The 22,141-nt window shown below is 54.4% G+C and overlaps 1 protein-coding gene and 1 non-coding gene across 2 annotated transcripts in view; both read left to right on the forward strand.

Annotated features, from left to right (window-relative positions):
• Positions 1–22,141, forward strand: part of MYO15A (myosin XVA) — a 60,922-nt gene that overhangs the window by 8,823 nt on the left and 29,958 nt on the right. The window contains exons 7-33 of the mRNA XM_055241588.2: positions 3,629–3,737; positions 3,863–3,926; positions 4,848–4,961; positions 5,617–5,778; positions 8,143–8,256; positions 8,848–8,906; positions 8,994–9,117; positions 9,986–10,081; positions 10,516–10,647; positions 11,207–11,332; positions 11,931–12,008; positions 12,904–13,052; positions 13,174–13,219; positions 13,406–13,530; positions 14,047–14,164; positions 14,472–14,647; positions 15,149–15,233; positions 15,964–16,017; positions 16,113–16,194; positions 16,268–16,398; positions 16,897–16,992; positions 18,275–18,510; positions 20,438–20,619; positions 20,905–20,977; positions 21,170–21,361; positions 21,603–21,763; positions 21,872–21,966. Of these exons, the coding sequence (XP_055097563.1) occupies positions 3,629–3,737; positions 3,863–3,926; positions 4,848–4,961; positions 5,617–5,778; positions 8,143–8,256; positions 8,848–8,906; positions 8,994–9,117; positions 9,986–10,081; positions 10,516–10,647; positions 11,207–11,332; positions 11,931–12,008; positions 12,904–13,052; positions 13,174–13,219; positions 13,406–13,530; positions 14,047–14,164; positions 14,472–14,647; positions 15,149–15,233; positions 15,964–16,017; positions 16,113–16,194; positions 16,268–16,398; positions 16,897–16,992; positions 18,275–18,510; positions 20,438–20,619; positions 20,905–20,977; positions 21,170–21,361; positions 21,603–21,763; positions 21,872–21,966 (3,179 nt within the window). The remainder of the gene's footprint in view (positions 1–3,628; positions 3,738–3,862; positions 3,927–4,847; positions 4,962–5,616; positions 5,779–8,142; positions 8,257–8,847; positions 8,907–8,993; positions 9,118–9,985; positions 10,082–10,515; positions 10,648–11,206; positions 11,333–11,930; positions 12,009–12,903; positions 13,053–13,173; positions 13,220–13,405; positions 13,531–14,046; positions 14,165–14,471; positions 14,648–15,148; positions 15,234–15,963; positions 16,018–16,112; positions 16,195–16,267; positions 16,399–16,896; positions 16,993–18,274; positions 18,511–20,437; positions 20,620–20,904; positions 20,978–21,169; positions 21,362–21,602; positions 21,764–21,871; positions 21,967–22,141) is intronic.
• LOC129463361 (small nucleolar RNA U13) lies at positions 18,955–19,058 on the forward strand. Its single transcript, XR_008651146.1, has one exon. It is a non-coding gene; the product is annotated as a small nucleolar RNA U13 (small nucleolar RNA).

Below are 22,141 nucleotides of genomic sequence, written 5' to 3' on the forward strand. Positions count from 1 at the left end.
GGGTTAGGGGTGGGGTGGGGGAGGCAGTAGATGCCAGACCAAAGTCTGCAGGATTGGAGCTTTGCTGACAAAGACAGTGCTAAGCCCTCTGAGCCTGAGAATGGTAGAACTGCATCCGTTCCCTCAGTAAAGGTCTACTGAAGAGCTACTGTGTGCTAGGCCCAGGCTAGTCACTGGGGAGGGGTAGCGGCAACTCAGGCAAATATTGCCGCTCATGGGAACTTCATTCTAGTGGTGGAGGTAGGAAGAAAAAAATATATATATATATATATACACTTATATAAGTAAATTATGTGTATGTGAAAGGGTAGGTGGTGAGTTGTGGAGGAAAAAAGTGAAGAGAAGGGTGATGAGTGTTGGGGGTTGCAGTCATAAGTGTGGTGGTCAGGGTAGGCTGTACCGAGAAGACAAGAGAGTGGGCTCTGGGAATGTCTAGGGGACAGTGAAGAGGCAGAGGGAGGGGCGCCTGCAAAGGCCTTGAGGTGCAAGCAGGTTGGGTCCAGGTACAGGTCAAAGCCAGCCAGCAACCTACAGAGAAGAAAGACTTGGGTGTGAGAGGGAGAACTGTCGGAGAGTGACCCCAGACATTCAGTCTGAGCCACAGGCAGCACGGAGGCAGGCTGGGCAGTGGAGGAGGAGCAGGTTTGTTGAGAAGAGGTGTCTGCTAGGCATCTACACAGAGATAGCAGGGAGGTGATGGATGCACCACCAGCCTGGAGCTCAGGAGAAGGTGGGGCTGGCCTGCCAGCTCGGACTCCAGAACCACAGACCCAGACTTCCCCAACCCTGGGGCCCACAAAGGTTTGCACATGGCACAATGTCCTAGCCAGGGGCGAGCGCAGCAAGGTGATCCTGGGGGCGTAGATGGGGGCTGCTCAGGCTTTGCAGTCAGGTTCCAGCCTGGCCTGGCCCCCTCTGATGCCTGCCTTGGCCTACTAGGCTCTCCCAACCCAGCCCAGGCCACCTGATGACCAAACAGATCATCCCTTGCTCCAAGCAGAGTTTTCAAAACCTTTCAGGTCAGACTTGTGGAATGACTAGGTAGGTAGGCAGGGAAAGAATTAAGTGTACCTTGTGCACCTCCTGTGGCCAGGCACAGTGCTGGGTTCCTTCAGTTATCGTCACACTGGAGCTTTACGACAACCCTGGGAGGTAGGTACATTTGCATCCATTTATAGATGGGAACACTGAGACATAAGAAGGGAGGAGTGAGGTGGTGCAGGAGCTGAGATTTGCAGTCCATGGCAGAGAGCTGTCAGGGAGGACGGATGGAGCTGTGGATGTGGCTGAGTCTGGGAGTTTCTGTGTGCCAGGCACACAGAATGTGTGAGGATATGCCTGCCAGCTGTGATGACCATGGGGCTCCTTTCCTAGACATGGCTCTTCCCTCCTCAGATAATCAAACAGTCCAGTTCAGTTTTAGGCATGGCTGGATCCAGAATCTTAAACAATGTCTCTTGTCTTGGCTCCACCCTCCCCCATGTATAGGCATCATCCTCAATCTGCCTCCCATTGGTCAGCAAGCTGACACCATAATGATCAACCCTCCCAACATTTCAGAAATGAAACATTCAGAGCTCCGTCTCACTGGGCAAGTTTTGGTCATATGTCCTCACTGGAACCAATCACGTAGCATAGGGAATGCTCTGCCCTGACTGACTGAGGCCTGGACCACAGGTTCCTCCCCTCTGGTGTTCACCCACTCCATCTGCTGGCTTTATGCCCTGCTGTATGCTGGGCACCGGGAACAGAGAAGCAGCCAACCTGTCCTCAAGGGCTTCCCGGACTAAGGGATAGTACACAGGAAAGCCCAAGCAGACCTTGACTCATTGAGCAATCACAGGCCAGCCCCCATCCCTCTCTGGACCTCAGTTTACTCCTTTATGCAATGGGTACAGTATTTCCTGGACTAAATGGGACAGATGGAGGGAACTGGCCCCATTTCCAAAACTACAGGTATTGTTTCTGTGGTGACTGGACCTCCTTTGCTTCTTCCCTAAAAGATTACCCTGAGGAAGTGCCTCAGCTGAAGAAAGTGCCACGTACACACTAGGCCCATGCTCATCACTCCAGTGGACTCTGGAGTCCCTGGGCATGTCATTTCACCTCTCTAAGCTTCAGTTTCCTAATCTGCAAAACGGGTGATAGTATCTATCTCATGGGATTGTTAACAATGGCATTATTAACAATGGCATTATCAGGGCAATGTGTCTGGCACACAGTAGGTGCTTAAATAGGTGGGAGCTTGTGATCAGCCATGGTCACCCCTGGGCAGCTCTGCCCCTGAGATGCTATTCCTTTTGTTTTGTTTTGTTTTTTTAGACAGTCTCACTCTGTCACCACGCTGGAGTGCTGTGTTGCGATCTTGGCTCACTGCAACCTCTTCCTCCCAGGTTCAAGCAGCTCTCCTGCCTCAGCCTCCCAAGTAGCTGGGACTACAGGCACCCACCACCACGCCCGGCTAATTTTTTGTATTTTTAGTAGAGACAGGGTTTCACCATGTTGGTCAGGATAGTCTCGATCTCCGGGCCTCGTGATCTGCCCACCTCGGCCTCCCAAAGTCCTGGAATTACAGGTGTGAGCCACCATGCCCAGCTGATGCTATTCCTTTTTCCATCCCTTTAGCAGATATTTTTTGAGGGCCTACTAAGCACCAGGTCCGTGTAGATGCTGGGGACTCAGAGATGTGCAAACAGTAGATCCGTGCCTGTGGGATTTGACATTCTAGCGGGGAGACAGACAATGCCCAAGAAAATAAGAGAGTTTGCCAATGGGGCTGAGGGCTACCGGAGAGAGAATTCTGGTGGCCTTCCTGTGAAAGGTGAGGCGGGTGCGGGGGGGCATGCAGGTACGTGGGAGCAGTGACTTCCAAGCAGAGGGAACAGGAGATGTCAATGGTCAGAGGCAGGAGTGGGCCTGGGTGTCAGGGAACAGTGAGGAAGGCCAGGGAGGATCCTTGGCTGGTGGTAGGCATGGGGGTGGGGAGAAGAGGACATCCCCAGAGCCGTTTGGAAGGCAGATTCAGCATATTTTCATACCTTGGAGACCCCATGGCAGTCCCCAAGCCTGGACCCCTGGGGTCTCTGAGCCTCACAGGTTTTTACTAGTTCCCCCCTGGTCTGAGGCTCCTAGTCTCCTGGAGAGAGAGGTGGTCGGTCCTGCTAGTGACTCCATTCTGTTCTTGTCTCTTTCTTTGTCCTCCCTCCTGGACGCTCTTGAAGATAAAGGTACTCAGTGTGTGTGTGTGTGTGTGTGTGTGTGTGTGTGTGTGTGTGTCTGGGAAAATGCGTGTGGATGTGCCTGCTCCAGTGTGGGTGGAGGGACAGGCAGGAAAGGACATCCAAAGGCCTGTCCTGGGCGGGGCTGAGGCTTGTGGTCAGGGGCTGCCGTGGGGGGCCACGGAGGCTGGAAGGCTGGGAGAGGGAAAGCATGGGGCTTGCTGTGTGGGAGTTGGGCAGCATGGGGTGGGAAACACTGGGGAGCACTGGAGAGACCTCAGGATTCTCTGGTCATCCCTCATAAAGGGAGGTCCTTGGGAAGGCTCGTGTCTGGGTGTCCCCAGCTATGCCCCCCACCCAGGCCCCCAGAACAGTGCCTAGCCCCTCAATTCTCACATCTCCTTCTGGAGTCCAGATCCTGGAGGCAACACCCCTCTTGGAGTCCTTCGGTAATGCCAAAACCGTCAGGAACGACAACTCCAGCCGCTTTGGGAAGTTCGTGGAAATCTTTCTGGAAGGGTGAGTTGGGACAGTGGAGGGCCTCCCAAAAGCCTTGCAGTGTCTTCCATGTCCTGCCACAGCCCCTCGGAGCCAACACCAGCCCTCCTACCCCCACTGAGAGCTGACTGTGCTCCCCACCCCAGGGGCGTGATCTCTGGTGCCATAACCTCCCAGTACCTGCTTGAGAAATCCAGGATCGTGTTTCAGGTGGGCCACCCCCTCCCGGGCCTCTGTGTTGGGCAGGGTGGCGGTGGGAGGTACAGATACTCAGAGCCTGGCCCGTGGTGGGGCTAGGTAGATGTCAAATTAATGAACGAATACATGCGTACATGTGTCCATGTGAGCCCAGGACCTCCCCTCCCCAACCATTCTCCAGCCACAGTGGCTGCTCCCTGCCCCACAGCACACAGGCACACTCCTGCCAGGGCCTTTGCACCTTCTGTTCCTTCCCTCAGGAGCACTTATCCCTCAGGCACCTGCTTGGCCAAACCCCTCACCTCCTCCAAGTCTCCCCTACAATTTCACCCACTCAGGAAGCTCCCCATTTAAAAACGCAGCCCCTCTCCATCCCATCAGAACCCCCACCCCATCCACTGCTTTATTTCTCTCCAGTGTACTTTTCCCTGTCTCATATATTTTATGTTTTAAGCAGTGATTTGCTGAGTGTCTGTCTCCCTAGCTAGCAGGTGGGCTCCATCAGGTCAGGGGCTTCTCTCTGCCTTGTTCCCCACTATGTCCCAAGGGCCTAGGACAGGGCTTGGTGCGCAGGAAGTGCTCAGCCATCAAGAAGCTCTGTGTGTGCACATGTGGGCTATGGATACACATGTATCCAGGTGTGTGTGGCCAGTACACATAAGAGAAGACGGGTCCCTTTTCTCTTATTTCTCCTAACCAAATAAAATCCCACCAGAACCCTCTCAAACTTCAGTCATACCAGGGCACCTCTGCTTCTGCCCTCACCTGCAGCTGGCACCAGGCTGGGAGCCTCACCCATCACAGAGGCACATGTTCTCATCTGCAGCCCACTGTGTGCATGTGCATTTGTGGGCAGGCTTGGGCTTGTATGTGTGCCTGGGGGTCACCTAGGTAGGTGGCTCCCTTCTCTGTGCCCACCTACCCATTCTACAGGCCAAAAACGAGAGGAATTACCACATCTTCTACGAGTTGCTGGCCGGGTTGCCTGCCCAGCTCCGACAGGCCTTTAGCCTGCAAGAGGCTGAGACCTACTACTATCTGAACCAGGTGAGTGCCAGCAGGCATCCGAAGGCCCCTGGCTCTGGTCCTCCCACCCCGACACCTCTGGATGGGCCTTGGGAACCGAGTTGTGAGTGATGGAGTGTGAAGGTGATGGAGATTTGGGGAGGGTGAGTTTGGATTTAAGACATCTCATGGCAGTGAGGGGGACCAGGAGTCTTCTGGGTCCAAAGCGGAAGCAGGAAAGGCCTACCTGACTTCATTTCTCTGGAACCTGGAACAGAACCAACCAGTCTAGAGTTTCTACACTTCCTCTCTCTGTGCCTCAGTTTCCTCACCTGTAAAATGGGGACAACATAGTACCACTTTGCAGGGATGTAGTGAGGCTTAGATGAGGAAACGCATGTAAAGAGCTGAGCACAGGGCCTGGCATGCAGTACATGCTCAGTAAACACTTACTACTCTTTTCATTACTATCACTGGGCAGCTGCAAAGGTCAACAGGTGACAGCCCCTGCCACACATTGCACTTAGAATCTGTGAACTCCGTCCTCAGCCCTGCTCAGAGCCTCCGTGCCCATGAGAGTGGAATGAGAGCTTGAGTGACCAGCTCAGGCCACACTGCTGGTCAGGGCAGAGCAGGACCTGGAGGGCTCCCCAGCCCCACCCAAGCTCCCTGACCCTCAGCCTCTGCCCTCATGCAGGGTGGAAACTGTGAGATAGCAGGAAAGAGCGATGCAGATGACTTTCACCGGCTCCTGGCTGCCATGGAGGTGCTGGGCTTCAGCGGTGAAGACCAGGACAGCATCTTCCGCATCCTGGCCTCCATCCTGCACCTGGGCAACGTCTACTTTGAGAAGTATGAGGTGAGGGGACGCCACAGCCTGCCATGGGGCCCGCACCCTCTGGACTTGGCCGTCTTTTCCAAGGCCTTCCCTGTTTCCCTTTCAGATTACACTGTGCACACATCACTTGTTCCTGTTTTTTTCTTTTATCCTTTGGGGTTGTTCATCTTTTTCCTCTTTTCCTTTGGGGTTGTTCATCTTTTTCCTCTTTTCCTTTGGGGTTGTTCATCTTTTTCCTCCTTACATATATTAAGGAAATCAGCCCTTTGTGTCTGATATGAATTGCAAATATATATTCCAGTTTGTCATTTATGTTTCAACTTTGTTTACAGTGTTTTTTGGTGGGTTTTTATTGGCAGGGAGGGGTCGCACTCTGTCGCCCAGGCTGGAGTGCAATGGCGCAGTCTTGGCTCACTCCTGTTGGCTCACTGCAACCACCGCCTCCCAGGCTCAAGCGATTCTCCTGCCTCAGCCTCTCGACTAGCTGGGATTACAGGCACACACCACTACCGCCCCACTAATTTTTGTATTTTTAGTAGAGACAGTGTTTCACATATTGGCCAGGCTGGTCTTGAACTCCTGACCTCAAATGATCCACTGGCCTCGGCCTCCCAAAATGCTGGGATTATAGGCATGAACCACTGTGCCCAGCCCTTTGGTGTTTATTTCATTTTATTTTATTTTATTTATTTATTTTTTCTTTGAGATGGAGTCTCGCCCTGTCACTAGGCTGGAGTGCAGTGGCGCAATCTCAGCTCATTGCAACCTCTGCCTCCCAGGTTCAAGCGATTCCCCTGCCTCAACCTCCTGAGTAGCTGGGACTACAGGTGTGTGCCACCACACCCAGCTAATTTTTGTATTTTTAGTAAAGATGGGGTTTCACCATGTTGGCCAGGATGGTTTTGCTCTCTTGACCTCGTGATCCGCCCACCTCAGCCTCCCAAAGTGCTGGGATTACAGCCGTAAGCCACCGTGCCCGGCCTGTTGGGTTTTTTATGCAAATTGTTTTAAAATTATTTTTAGATCGTTCATTTATCAATCTTTTCTAGTATATTTAAATTTTACATTTGAAATTTTAAACTTTTTTTTCATTTTTGGAGAAACTTCCTAAAATTGTAACAGACTTCTTCCGTAACTTTTTCTAAGACCTTTTATGGATTTTGTGAGTTTTAAAAAACATTTAAATCTTTGATCCATCCAAATTTATCCTAGTAAGGTGTGACGTAGGAATCCAACTTTTTTCCCAGATGGTTACTCAATTGTCCTAATCTCTTGATTTGAAAAATACATCTTTATTAGCTGGGTATGGTGGCTCATGCCTGTAATCCCAACATTTTGGGAGGCCAAGGCAGGTGGATTGCTGGAGCCCAGGAGCTTGAGACCAGCCTAGGCAACATAGCAAGACCTCATCTCTACAAAAAAATTATTTTTAAAAAGAAAGAAAAATACATCTTTGTCATGTGCTAAGTTTATATATACATTTATGTCTAATTCCAGACGTTCTATTGTGCTTTGTTAATCTATTTATGCACTGTGTCTATGACTACACTGTTTTTTTTCTTTTAATCGGCCTTTTTTTCTTTTTATTTTTTGAGACAGGGTCTCACTCTATGGCCCAGGCTGGAGTACAGTGGCACTATCATAGCTCACTGCAGCCTCAACCTCCTAGGCCCAAGCAATCCTCCTGCCTCAGCCTCCTGAGTAGCTGGGACTACAGGTCTAGGTCCCATGCCCAGTACATTTTTTAGACAGGGTCTCACTATGTTGCCAGGCTGGTCTTGAACCCCCTGCCTCATTTGATCCTCCCACCTCAGCCTCCCAAAGTGCCGGGATTACAGACATGAGCCACCGTGCCCAGCCTGTTTCTGTTTTTTATTTTTCTGAGACGGAGTTTCTCTCTTGTCGCCCAGGCTGGAGTGTAATGGCGCAATCTCAGCTCACTGCAACGTCCGCCTCCTGGGTTCCAACGATTCTTCTGCCTCAGCCTCCTGAGTAGCTGAGATTGGCTATTTTATTATTTTTTTTTAAGTTTTTTGAGACGGAGTTTCGCTCGTTGCCCAGGCTGGAGTGCAATGGCGCGGTTTCGGCTCGCCACAACCTCCACCTCCCGGGTTCAAGCAATTCTCCTGCCTCAGCCTCCTGAGTAGGTGGGATTACAGGCATGTGCCACCACCCCCAGCTAATTTTGTATTTTTAGTAGAGACGGGGTTTCTCCATGTTGGTCAGGTTGGTCTCGAACTCCTGGCCTCAGGTGATCCACCCGCCTCAGCCTCCCAAAGTGCTGGGATTACTGGCGTGAGCCACAGTGCCCGGCCCTGTTTTTCATATGAACTTTAAATTTAGCTTATCTAGTTCAAAGCACATTCCTGTTGGTATTTTGCATAGACAGATGCACAGGAGGTGGCCTCAGTGGTGAGTGCCCGGGAGATCCAGGCCGTGGCAGAGCTGCTGCAGATCTCCCCTGAGGGCCTGCAGAAGGCCATCACCTTCAAAGTGACCGTGAGTCTGTGGGCATCTGGCCTTCGAACAAAGCTTTCTACCAGGGCCTGGACAGAGCTGCCTTGTGCCGATCCTTTGTGGGCACCCTCTCCCTCTCTCCTGCTCTCTCTGTCCCTGGGTCAGGCATGGAGGGGAGTAATTTCAGACCCCAAAGACATTTCAGATTCCAGTCTCAGACTGTTGCATAGGCTGTTTCCTCTACCTGGAATGTTCTTCCTCTTTTCACACCTACTCATCCTTTAAGACCCTATCCAGGTATCCCCTCCTCTAAGAAGCCTTCCCTAATCTTTGGCCGGGTCAGTGCCTCCTCTGGTCTTTCACAGTCCTAGGCCCATTCTCCCTTCCCACGGTTGATCTCATTGTATCTGCTGATGCCTCTGTCTCCCCCATTAGACCTGCAGTCCCCACCACTAGCAGCATTGCCAGGCAGAGTCGGGGTGGGGGCAGGGGTGGTCCTGCCTAGTCTCTGTGTGCACAGTCACAACATCCCTCCAGCCTCCCTTCCCCATGATCCCACTCCCTTAGTCCCCTGGGGGCTTTCTGGAGGCAGTGGCCAGCCTGACGTCACTCAAGGGCTGTGCCCCTCCCTAGGAGACAATGCGAGAGAAGATCTTCACGCCCCTAACTGTGGAGAGCGCTGTGGATGCCAGGTGAGGCCGCGCCTTCCCCTGCCTGAGCCCCAAGGCCCAGCACCCCACTACCGTGTCCTGCTCACACCAGCACCACCTCTGCTTCAGGGACGCCATCGCCAAGGTCTTGTATGCACTGCTGTTCAGCTGGCTCATCACCAGGGTCAACGCGCTGGTGTCCCCAAGGCAGGACACGCTGTCCATCGCCATCCTGGACATCTATGGTTTTGAGGTGGGGCCGTGTAGGAGGCTGAGGGGCGGGGGACATAGGCAAGATCTCGCCTCCCTCAGGCATCTCGGGCTGCCCTTCCCATCCCTTTCTGTGCTGCAGCAGGTGCCATCCTCCCTCCATGGACCCCTCCCTGTCACCATCTTCCTTGTCTCCTTCCATTTTCTTTACTCACCACAAGTACTCCCAAGGCCTCTGGGCCAGGCCCTGTGCTGGGCAATACCAGCTGCCCAGGAAGGACCAGCCAGGGCCCTGCCCTTGGGGAGCCTCCAGGTGAGGCTGGGTGGGGAAGGCTTCCTGGATGACGATGAGACACTCCTGAGACCCAGCAAAGGCACTGTAGGAGCAGGGAACAGAATATGCAAAGGCTGGGAGGGGTGGTGGGTCACGAGGTCTGGGACTGGACTTCATGTGTGGGGGGTGACTGTTGTGCCAGTGCAAAGCAAAGGAAGTGGCGAGGGACAGGGCAAGATCACCATGCAGCCATCACAGGCACTCACGTGGCACCTGTTATGTGCCAGGTGCTGTTCAAAGCACTTTGTTAATTCACGTCATCCTTACAGCAACCCTGTGAGGCAGGTACTGTCAATATCCTCATTTTACAGATGGGGAAACTGAGGCATGGGGCTGTTATTCAAGGTTATGTAGCTAGAAAGTGGCAGAGCCACAATTTGAACCCAGGCAGAAGGCCCCAGAGCCTTGGCCTTCAGCCACTGCCTGTGCTGTCAGGACAGAGCCTGTCAGATTCTGTCTGTGAGCTGAGAGTCTGTGGCTGAGCTCTAGCTTTTTGAAGTTGCCACCAGGGAAGGTAGGGGCAAACAGGCTGGTGGCCAAGGAAGGACCAGTCCCAGCCCCCCCATCCACCTGGCAGGACCTGAGCTTCAACAGCTTTGAGCAGCTGTGTATTAACTACGCAAACGAGAACCTTCAGTACCTTTTCAACAAGATCGTCTTCCAGGAGGAGCAGGTGTGTGGGCCCCATTAATACTCTTGTCCCTATCTTGACTGGCCAGTGGACCTCCTTGGAGACAGATGAGGATATACTGGTTGTTTAAGGTCAATTCTGACATCCGCAGACAGTGGAGGGAAAGGCATTCTAAGCTGGGGACCAGCCCATGGGAAGGCCTCTGTTCTGGAGGGAAAGGTGCTGAGGTGCTGTGCTCAGAGAGGAGTCCCCTTGGGGGGGTCCTTCTTCTCCTCTACTGGGCTGTCCCAGGCAGAGGGAGCAGCAGGACCCTGAGTTGGCTCATGCTGCCTTATTAGGGGGTGAGCTCCCTGTTCTGGGAGGTATGCAAGCAGAGGTGCTGCTGGCCAGGCTCTTTCAGATTCAACCTGGGAGGGACGGTGGATGGGCCCTGGACAGCGATGGGAGGTTGAGCTCCTGCTGCCCACTGCCTGCAGGAGGAGTACATCCGTGAGCAGATCGACTGGCAGGAGATCACCTTTGCTGACAACCAGCCCTGCATCAACCTCATCTCACTGAAGCCTTATGGCATCCTGCGGATCCTCGACGACCAGTGTTGCTTTCCCCAGGTGAGCCGCAGGCACTGTGAGCCTGGTCAGGTCACAGATCTCTCAGCCTCGTGTCCTCATCCCACCCTGACTCCATGCCTCTCTGCTCTGGCCTGAGGCAAGCAGTGGGGGGTTGGAACACCCGACCTACTATTTACAACCTGGGGTGATTGAGGCCAGATGGGCAGCTGTGGGTGTTCAGAAGAGAGGCTGCACCAGTCTGGAAAGCCACAGACGGTTTCCTGGAGTAGGTAACCTTGGGATTGGGCCTCAAATCCTGATTGCAAAACACAAGGGTGGAATGGCAGTGAGATCAATAGAGTGCAAAGGCAGTTGGCCTGGAGGGGAGGCAGTTAGGAGCTCACCCAGCTACACCTGTCTTCAAGGAACCACTTAGGCCTCCAGTGCCTAGCTAAGGCACTCGCCTTCTGACCCAGGGAGGTGGGCAGCCATGGGAAGCTGTGAGTTGTTCCTCTCTGGTGCTCAATTGGGAGCAGTCGGGGATAGTGAGGTTGCCACCAGGCCAGGAACAGAGTGTCCAGGCCTCCTGCCCACCCACTGATCCCTAAATTGCCCCCAGGCTACAGACCACACCTTCCTACAGAAGTGCCACTACCATCATGGCGCCAACCCGCTCTATTCCAAACCCAAGATGCCGCTGCCTGAGTTCACCATCAAGCACTATGCAGGCAAGGTCACCTACCAGGTGAGCCCCAAGACAGTCGGCCTGGCCGCTGGTGCTGCAGTGCTGCTAGCTGTTGGAGACACAGAAGCACAACACTGGCCCCAGACATTCACAGCCAGGTCCAATTCTGGCTCTGCTGTGCCCCAGCTCCGTGACCTTGAGCAAATTGCTTAGCCAGTCTGAGCCTCAGTTCTCTCACTTGGAAAATGGGGATAATAATAGTGCCCAACTCATGGGGTGGGTGTGAAAAATGTAGGGTGGGTTTGATAAAGAGTAGCTCATCAATAGTGACATCACTGTGGTCACCCTCATCACTATTATCTGAGGCACATTCCTGCCCTGGAGGTGTCTTAGGCTAGGATTCCATGCCTCTGTCCCCATCCGGGCCTTACTTTTCTCATCCGTAGAATGGGCACAGGACAATGTCCTTCACTGAGGGTGAGGCCAAGACCCAGGTTGGTCATGTGAAGCCATGGCGAATGCTCCCCTCCCCCAGGAGTAGGGAGAGTGGTGGGGGCTGGAGGGGTGGGGACCATAGAAATGAGGAGGATCCAGTCGCTCCTAGGATAGACAGAGAGACAGAGGCCAGGATGACCCAGGCCATTGTTCCCCTTTTCAGGTGCACAAGTTCCTGGACAAGAACCACGACCAAGTGCGCCAGGATGTGCTGGACCTGTTCGTACGGAGCCGGACACGGGTGAGCCTCGCCTCCCACCGCTCTGGCCCTGCCCCCAGGCATGTCCCCACCCCCACACCCAGCCCGCCTTCAGGCCTGGGACCGTGTTGCCACGTCCTGGCTCCGCTTAGCTTTGGCCAAAGACAAGGGTGGCCTGGACACCCTGTTCCTGGCCTGTTCCCACCTAGCTTGGCTCTGCCCTAAACCTAGTGCCTCATCCTGATCCTGCCCTCCGGCTCCCCACAGCCCCAGTGGCTAGACCCCGGCCCCACTCCCAATTCTAACCCTGTACCCCACCAGCTGTGGCCTTGCCCTGTACTTACCCCACTCTGGGCCCCACCCCATTCCCTGGCCCATTCTTTCCTGGCTTCTTGCCAGACCTGTTCCCCCAATCCCACCTCCTGGTGTTCTCAGTTTCCCCCACCCCACCCATAAGGCCCCGGGGGAGAGCTTGGGGGACCAACTTTGGGTTCCTTGAAGGCTTGGGGAGGCCCTGCATCCCAGCTACACTACGCCCAGCAGATGGCCCTATGACAGAGCACAGGCCTGGTAACATCACCTCCCCTATCTGGCCCTCTGCTTTCTCCTTGGGCAACCTCCTCATGAGGTCATAGCCAGAGTTCACAACCATGTATCTAACAGGCCACCTTGGGGCCAGGCACACAGTCAGTAACTGTGTGTTCCTTAGACTGAAGGGGAAAAAGCCAGTTATGGAATGGATCCCTTGGAAGGTGCTGAGCCCCACCTGTTTTGAGAAGCATGCAAGCCAGGATGACAGAGGCCTTGCAGAGAGAACAGGGGTCCAGTTAGTCTTCAGATCCGCCTGGTCCGGAGATTTACTCCTGCTCTCTGTTCCTCCTCATTTTGGTCTCCCGGCCCCTGCCGGTCTGTTTTCCCTGCCCCGACCCCTGCCCAGGTGGTGGCACACCTCTTCTCCAGCCATGCCCCACAGGCTGCCCCTCAGCGCCTAGGCAAGAGCAGCTCCGTCACTCGGCTCTACAAGGCGCACACCGTGGCCGCCAAGTTCCAGCAGTCACTCCTGGATCTGGTGGAAAAGATGGAGAGGTAGGGTGGGGGGCAGGTGGGCGGAGCACACAGCCTCATCCTTAACCCACCTCATGACCCTCAGAGGTTGAGCGCCTTCTTTTTCTGAGGCCTCATGCTGTCCTCTTCCTGCCACTGCCAGGTGTAACCCCTTGTTCATGCGTTGCCTGAAGCCCAACCACAAGAAGGTGAGTGAGAGCTGAGGCCTCTGAGAGAGCCAAATCCTCCTGCCCATGCTGTGTGACCTTGGGCAAGTGTCTTGGCCTCTCAGGACCTGCATCTGCCCAGCCTAGCACTGGGACTGTTCACCATGATAGTGCCCTTTGCACATGGCTGAGCCAATGTGCAGACTCCCTCTCTGGGCATCCCTACAGGAGCCAGGTCTCTTTGAGCCAGATGTGGTAATGGCACAATTACGCTATTCAGGGGTGCTGGAGACCGTGAGGATCCGCAAGGAGGGATTTCCAGTGCGCCTGCCTTTCCAGGGATTCATCGACAGGTATCTTGATTACGGTAGTTCCTGAGCTCTACAAATCCCTGCCCAACTCCCCATGGCCCCAGGAATACACAACCCAGGCAGTACAGGGCTTGCCATGCACAGTTGCTCAGGTTGTACACTTCACAAGGCTGCCACATGCTAGCTGTTAATGTGGTAGATACATTTATTGTTTTGCCTTTTTTTTGTAGTTATGTTATATGTTGTATAACATATAATATGTATAATCAATGCTCCGTGTTGATTAGAATGGTTTTAGTAGTTATAATGACAAGTTTCCAGCAGGTGGCAGTCAAGTGTCCTGTTCTACTGAAATCATCTATTATAACAATTGTCTGACATCCAGAAGTAAAGAGTCTTGAGGATGGAGTGCCTTTTTTCAGATTAGAATTAACTATTTGTGGAGCCACCACTGGGACCAGGCTTTTTGGACACCTGGCTGGGGGCAGTAACCCCATGGTCTAGCAGGCACCTCGGGTAGGTCTCATAGCCCCAAACTAAGTTTGGGCCCCCTACCAGGTACTGCTGTCTAGTGGCCCTCAAGCATGACCTGCCGGCTAATGGGGACATGTGTGTGTCAGTGCTGAGTCGCCTGTGCAAAGTCATGCCAGACATGTACCGTGTTGGGGTCAGCAAGGTGAGTCCTGCCCCACAGTCAGCCCTTGGAGACCCCAAGTTTGGGGGCTCCACAACTACTGAATCAGAAATGTCCAAGCTAGAGACTGCCATCCCAAGAGCAACCCAGATGAGCTTGGGACATGGAATGCTAACTACCTGATTCACCAGCATCCTTTCTTCAACCTCTCCAAGTCCACCCCATCCCTCCAGCCCCGCTCCAGGAGGCTGCCCTGCCTATTCTGTCTCCACGGACTTCTAGAGAGGGAGGGGCTGTTAGTCCAGCCTCCTGGCTCCTATCTGCCTCAGTGCCTTCCTCCTGTCCACAGCTGTTCCTTAAAGAACACCTATACCAGCTGCTGGAGAGTATGCGAGAGCATGTCCTGAATCTGGCAGCCCTCACCCTGCAGCGCTGCCTCCGTGGCTTCTTCATTAAGCGGCGATTCCGCTCTCTGCGCCACAAGATCATCCTGCTGCAAAGCCGGGCCCGTGGCTACCTTGCCAGGTGAGGCACAGAAAAGGCAGGATTCCTAGGAGACCTATGGTCAGGCTCGGGAGAGGTCACGCCTGAACTTGGGTGGTGAGCTCCGTATCCCTGGAGGCATGCAAGCTGAGGGTGGAGGCCTCTGCAGGAGAATGATCAGATTCTCTGTGTCTCTGCTTTTGAATGCCCTTCCCAGCCAACCCCAGGCCCTTGTGACTGGTGGGTGGGAATCCATTCGGCCGAGAGGGGCCTTACCCTGCATTTCAGGGAGCTGAGATTGTAAGCTGTTGGGAAATAAATTATTTAGGCAGGTTTAATCCAGGCCTTGCTACTTAATTTGCTGTGTGACCTTGGCAAAGTCACTGCACCTCTCTGAGCTCCAGTTTCCCTTTGTGCCAAAGGACCCCAAGAGTGAGATGTGGGCACTGGCTCCCAGGCCAGGCTGGCAAGGGCCTCTCTACCTCTTGGTCACCCTGTCACCCTGTGGCCCCAATCCCTGACCTCCCTACTCCCCCAACCCAGGCAACGCTATCAGCAGATGAGGAGGAGTCTGGTGAAGTTCCGGTCCCTGGTACACGCATACGTGAGCCGCCGACGCTATCTCAAGGTATAGGCCCTACCCTGTCTGGGTCCAAGGGGACAGCAGAGAAGGGGAAAAGGCACTCAGCACCCAAGAGGAGACCATTGGCCTCAGGCAGTCTTGGGTTCAAATTCTGCCTCTGCCACCCACTAGCTCTGTAACCTTGGCCATTGTCTATCCTCAATTTTCCCGTCTACCCCTTGGGATTGTGGAGAGGGTTAAATGAGATGTTGCACTGAAGGATTTGGCCTGGTGCTGGGTTCACATTGGGGTCTTCAGGAATTGAGGGCCATTAGAATTTGGCGACCTGAACGTCACTGGGTATGGTTTTGCTCTTACCTTCATGTCTTGACTCACTGTCATGTAAACCAGCCACCAGAAAGACAAATGCAGTTCCCAAAGCAATGAAGCAGTAGGTAGCCTTTACTGAAGGTGGCGCTACAGAGGAGGGCTTCCCATGACACAGTGCTCAGCCACCTCCCAGAAATCCTCCTTGTGTGTCTCTTTCCCCAGCGTTTTCCTCCCGCCGCCTTTTGCCTCTGTCTCTCTCTTGCTCTCTCCTTTTCCCTCCCTGTTTCTCTGGCCAACCTCAGCCTCCCACCCCACCTGTGGAGTGGGGCAGTCACCTCCACACAACAGGCAAGCTGCCCCCCCCTTGCTTGAGTGTGGCTGCCTTGCATAAGCTGGCCTGGCCTGCCTGGGTGCCCATCGTCGCCTCTGCCTGCCACTCCCCACCCTGACATCTGCTCTCCTGAAGCTGAGGGCAGAGTGGAGGTGCCAGGTGGAGGGGGCGCGGCTGTGGGAGCAGGAGGTGGGTGCGGGTCTGGGTGGCAGCAGGGCCAAGGAGGGAGGCTGGCAGGTGGGGATGTGGCAGGCCTGTCCCTGTCCCATGCACTGTCCCTCTAGGAGCTGAGCAAGCGGGAGGTGGTTGCTGTGGGGCACCTGGAGGTACCGGCTGAGCTGGCTGGGCTCTTGCAAACAGTGGCAGGTGGGTCAGCACCAGGCGGGCGGAGGGCACAGGCAGATCAGAGCAGGCACCGCATTCCCTCCTCTTTCCACAGGCCTCGGGCTGGCCCGGGTGCCTCGGGTGGCCCCTGTGCGGACTCCTCGGCTCCAGGCTGAGCCCCGTGTCACACTGCCCCTAGACATCAATAACTATCCTATGGCCAAGTTTGTCCGGTGCCACTTCAAGGTAAGGGCTAGCTGAAGTCCAAGGCTCCCTGGCTGATAGGCGCTGACCAATTAGAATGGACACTGTCCTTGCCCTGGGGCAGGCTCCTGGCTGTGCCCTGTGGTGTTGGGTATGAGCCTTTTAGTTGCTGGATCATGGGGAATCTGGGAGATCCCTGGGGTCTGGATAGCAGTGGAGAGCCCTCAGGGGCTCAGGCAGGGCTGTTTACCAGCAACCAGTCTGGAAATATTTCAGAAATTGAACAACTGGTGGAGCCATAGCACGTCAGCCCAGCTCTGATTTCCTCCCCTCGAGATGAGGGTTTATCCTGTCCCTACCGCCAACTTGCTGAGGGCCACACTGGTGGCCCCTCACCAGCCCTCAGTTTCCCCATCCATACACTGAGGAACAAAGCCCCTGCCTCATAGACCTTGGAGCCCCATGTGGCACAGAGCAGTGGGTCCAGATGTGCCTGTCAGTCCTGGCTCTGTCTGCTCATGTGCCTGCCCTGTGCCCTAGGAACCTGCCTTTGGGATGTTGACAGTGCCCCTGAGGACACCCCTCACACAGCTGCCAGCCGAGCACCATGCAGAGGCCATGAGCGTCTTCAAGCTGGTATGGGGTCTGCCCCAGCCCACCTTCTGATTCATAGCCCCTGGCCCTGAAGCTGGGCCATGAGGCTCCAAGTCTTCCCAGCCCTCCCCAAGCCCAACCCATAAGCCCCACACCTCTTCCCCAAAGGACAGACTTTTATGTCAGAGGGGGAAATCTGGCTTCCTCTGTGAGGACTAGTGGCTTTTCTTCTCCCAGCCATCTTCCTGGCAAAAAAAAAAAAAAAAAAAGGCTGCCTTAGAGCCTCTCAGGGACACCAAGAAGAGACCCAGATCTTCTCCTTAAGGACTTCTCAGTCTGAAGGGGAAGGCAGAGTTGACCCAGCCAGTGACCACCAGTATGGACAGAGGGAAGCACCAAGGCTAGGGAGTCTGATGGGGCCACTAATTCAGCCCTGGGCAGGGCCAGAGAGGGCTTCGTGGAGGAGAAGGCATTTGAGCTGGAGGGGAATTTGCCAGGCAGGGAGAGTGGAGAAAGTACACAGAGAAGAGGAAATTGGTGTGGTCAGAACGGAGTCAAGAGGACAAGGGTGAGACTGGCCAGTGAGGCCTTGATGACAGATCCAGAGCTTAGATTTCATCCCAAGGCACCTAGGGAGCCAAGGCAGGTGCTTCCATGGGAGGGACGTGGTCATATCCGAATGTTAAAAGGAACCCTCTGCGGCCTAGATAGAGCAGGAGGTGGGGGCTGGCTGGAGGCCAGGGGTGCAGGAAGGGTGCTAGGGCTGCATGGGGAGCTCTAGAAGGTTCATGAACAGGAAAGATGACACATACTTTGGATCTTTAGTTTTCCCATAGTTGAGGTAAACTGCCTGGTCATTTGGCATACAATATGGCAGTTGCAGGCCGGGCACGGTGGCGCACACTTGTAATCCCAGCACTTTGGGAGGCCAAGGCAGGCAGATCCCCTGAGTCCAGGAGTTTGAGACCAGCCTGGGCAACATGGTGAAACGCTGTTTCTACTAAAAATACAAAAATTAGCTGGATGTGGCTGCATGCGCCTGTAATCCTAGTTACTTGAGGGGCTGAGGTAGGAGGATCACTTAGGCCCAGGGAAGTTGAGGCTGCAGTGAGCTGAGATCCCGCCACTGCATTCCAGTCTGGGTGACAGAGACTCCATCTCAAAAAAATATTATATATATATATAGCAGTTATATTGTAATATGAGGGACATTTATATGGGCAGGGGCACACATGGGAGGGACATGAGAGGGATGCATGTTGCAGGGTGGGGACTGGAAGGAACAACTTTCTGAGACGCCCAGGAGACTCTGTTCATGGCCCAGATCCTGCGCTTCATGGGCGACCCCCACCTGCATGGTGCCCAGGAGAACATCTTCGGGAACTACATTGTGCAGAAGGGGCTGGCGGTGCCTGAGCTGCGGGACGAGATCCTGGCACAGCTGGCCAATCAGGTGTGGCACAATCACAATGCCCACAATGCTGAGCGGGGCTGGCTGCTGCTGGCTGCCTGCCTCAGTGGCTTTGCACCTTCCCCGCGCTTCAACAAGTACCTTCTCAAGTGAGTGGGACTGGATAGGGGCTGGGACATGAGGGACGGTGGCACCAGCAGTGGAGCCCAAGGCAGGGTCTTAAAGGTCAGGCCAGGAGTCAGATCTCTATGCTGGGAAGCTCAGGCATGGAGGCTGGCCAGGGCTGCTTTGTGTTTCTACTGGGCTTAGAGCAAGAAAGGAGGGCAGGCCTTCACTGCAGGGGCTAGGAGTTAGGTCAGACTGGATGAGGGACTTCCAGAACTCAGAGTGGGACAAGACCAGCGTGTGGAGAATTTGGAAAAGAGCATTGACCTCTCACAGCATGAGAGTTTAGTGGGGTGGTTAGGAGCATGGATACTGGACTCAGACAATCAGGGTTCAAATCCCAGCTCAGCCATATATGAGCTGTGTGACCTTGGGTAAGTTACTTAACCTCTCTGGGCTTCAGTTTCCTTACATATCAAATGGGGGTTATTCTTTTATAGTTTATAAGTGTGATAATTGAGTTTTCATGCTCAGGCTTGAGATGTGTCACCCTCAAACCTTGCTAAAACATTAGCACAAGACCAGGCACAGTGGCTCAGGCCTGTAATCCCAGCACTTTGGGAGGCCAAGATGGGAGGATCACTTGAGCCCAGGAGTTCAAGACCAGTCTGGACAATGTACTGAGACCTTGTCTCTGCAAAAAATTTAAAAAATTAGCCACGCATAGTGGCACACGCACGTAGTCCCAGCTACTCAGGAGGTTAAGGCAGGAGCATTGCTTGAACCCAGGAGGTTGAGGATGCAGTGAGCCAGGATCATGCCACTTACACTTCAGCCTGGGCAACAGAGCAAGACTCTGTCTGATGTTAAAAAAAAAAAAAAGCATAATGATAATACCTACTTCATAGGCTCTTGTGCAGAGAAAATATATAAACACACATGAAGTGCTTAGAACAGAGAGGGGCACATGGTAGGTGCTATGTGGGTATAACCATCACAATGATGTCACCCTGCTGGGTGAGAAGGATGATTTGCAAGGAAATCGCTCAGGCAGGCCCTGGGTGTGAATCTCAGCTCTGATACTTACCTGCTGTGTGGCCTGAGACAAGTCACTGCCCCTCTCTGAACCTGTTTCTCCCCTATAATTTGGGGATGGCAACAGAACCCACCTAACAGGGTGGCTGTGAGTTACACGGTGTACAGAATCTTGCTCAGGCCAGCATGCAGCAAATGGACATCACCTGGCCAGTCTTGTGACTCTGTGGCAGCTGACAGCAGGGTATGGCCGTTGCTGGTCTGCCTGCCTGGGGCTTTCCTGAGGGCATGGTGCTAGGTTCCCTCTCTAGCTACTGTGGGCCTGCACCAGTGCTGCTCTTGGCCAGGCTTAGCTGCAGGAGATGTAGGATGTGGGGGTGAGGGAAGCATAAGGAATGACTGGTAGGGATTGGGCTCATTGGGCCTGGGTTGAGTTGAACCCTCAGCCGTCCCTTTTATAGGTGAAAACTTGGAGGAGAGGCTCAGAGAGGGCAGATAACCACCCAAGGTTGCCCTGTGAGAGAATGGAGACAGAGCTTTGGTTGTTGCCCACACCCAGCTGCAGACCCCATCCTGTCAATGACATTTTGTTCCAACAAGCTGGAACCTCTTTGGCCTATCCTTGGACCTCTGTGCTGGCCTGAGATACTTCTGGACTAGCCTGGGACCCTTTCAGTTTAGCCATGGGACTCTAAACTACCCTGAGATCTTTGGTAGGCTAGCCTGGGACCCCTTAAGTGCAGTCCCAGAGCACTGGACTCTAGCCTGGGACCCTTCTGAACTAGCCTGGAGCCTTTTCAGCCTCACCTTGGAGCTCTGGAATAGCCTGGGCCTTTCTCATACTAGCCTCAGAATTTCCTACCCCCACTCTCCAGCCCTCAGCCCCCAGCTAGCTTCAGATCCTTCTTGATCCTGGCTCCAACTCCTACCCATCAGGTTTGTGTCTGATTATGGGCGGAATGGCTTCCAGGCTGTGTGTCAGCACCGCCTCATGCAGGCCATGGGCCGGGCCCAACAGCAGGGCTGGGGGGCTGCCCGAACCTTACCCCCGACCCAGCTCGAGTGGACAGCGACCTATGAGAAGGCCAGCATGGCACTGGACATCGGCTGCTTCAATGGTAAGCTGCCTTCCCCCACCTCAGTGAGGGCAGTGGGAGTCAGCAGGGCCCTGTGAGCCCTGGGGATGGCAGAAGCCACTGGATGTTCTGGAGCTGGGGAGGGGCCTTCTCAGATGTGGCTCTGCGTGAAAGTCTGTGTGTGGGGGTGGGACCTGGCCCAGGAAAGGGGAGCCAGGGAAGTGAGGCTACAGATACAGGAAGACTGAAAGGAAGAAGCAAGCAGGGAGGCACAGCCAAACTGGACTCAGATGCTCCAACCTGAGCCCGGCACCTGCTGCGCCCCAGGTGACCAGTTCTCCTGCCCGGTGCACTCCTGGAGTACGGGGGAAGAGGTGGCTGGAGACATTCTGAGGCACAGGTTGGCTCCTAGGATGCCCTCCCAGCACACTCTTATGTACCTGGAATGTTGTGGGGGGAGGTCAGATCCCCCAGAGGGTCCCATAGGGTCCACTCTGTTCATGTTTAGGGTCTGGCTTATAACCCAGGATCTCCCCAGGTAGTGCCTGGCGACTCTGTCCCTCATTTCCATTCCTGTGCATGCCATCACCAGGGGGCTGGCAGATGGCTGGCGCGGCTGGACCGTGGCCATGAAGAATGGTGTCCAGTGGGCAGAGCTGGCTGGCCACGACTACGTGTTGGACCTGGTGTCGGACTTGGAGCTGCTCAGGGACTTCCCTCGACAGAAGTCCTACTTCATTGTGGGCGCAGAGGGGCCTGTAGCCAGCAGGGGAGGCCCCAAAGTGTAGGTAGCTATGGGGGATCCACTCACAGATGGCCACTCCCAGGCAGAAGGCCTGCCCCTCCCAGCTGCTGGGACAGGCTGAGCCCTGAACTTAGACTTCAGGTTCTTAAGGAGGTAGAGTTCACCAAAGGATCCTGCTTTTAAAGGGAAAAAGCCACCAAATACCAGGGTACAGAAGAAAATTTGGGGGATTCTGGGATCTCTCTGGGGGTCAGTAGCTCCACGTTTCTTTTCCCCACAGCGTGTTTGGGAACAGCTGGGACTCGGATGAGGACACAGCCACTAGACCCCAGCCCCAGGAGCACATGCCCAAAGTACTTGACTCTGATGGGTACAGCAGCCACAATCAGGACGGTACAAATGGGGAGACTGAAGCCCAAAGAGGGACAGCAACCTACCAAGGTCAACCAATAATGGCTGCTTTCTCTGGTGGGGAGGGAGACTTAGAGGCTGTGTGGGTGGAAATCATCAAGAAAAAATAACTTGACACTTTTGTGCCTTCCCCTCCAGAGTCAGACAGTCTTGGAGAGCCTGCTGTGCCCCACAGGGGGCTGGACTGCTACCTGGATAGCCTCTTCGACCCTGTGCTGTCCTACGGGGATGTGGTAGGGATGGTGTGGGGTGGGTTATTTGCAGACAGCAGGCGCAGCATGTACACCCAAGTCACACACTTGTACAGGGTGACCTGAGAGCTTCTCACAGCCAGGGTCATGGGGTGGTGTGTCCCATCTGGGCGTCTGCTGGATGCTGGACAAAGGATGAGGGTCTCTTCGCAGCTAG

This window comes from Symphalangus syndactylus, chromosome 14 (assembly GCF_028878055.3).
Source record: "Symphalangus syndactylus isolate Jambi chromosome 14, NHGRI_mSymSyn1-v2.1_pri, whole genome shotgun sequence".
NCBI lineage: Eukaryota > Metazoa > Chordata > Mammalia > Primates > Hylobatidae > Symphalangus > Symphalangus syndactylus.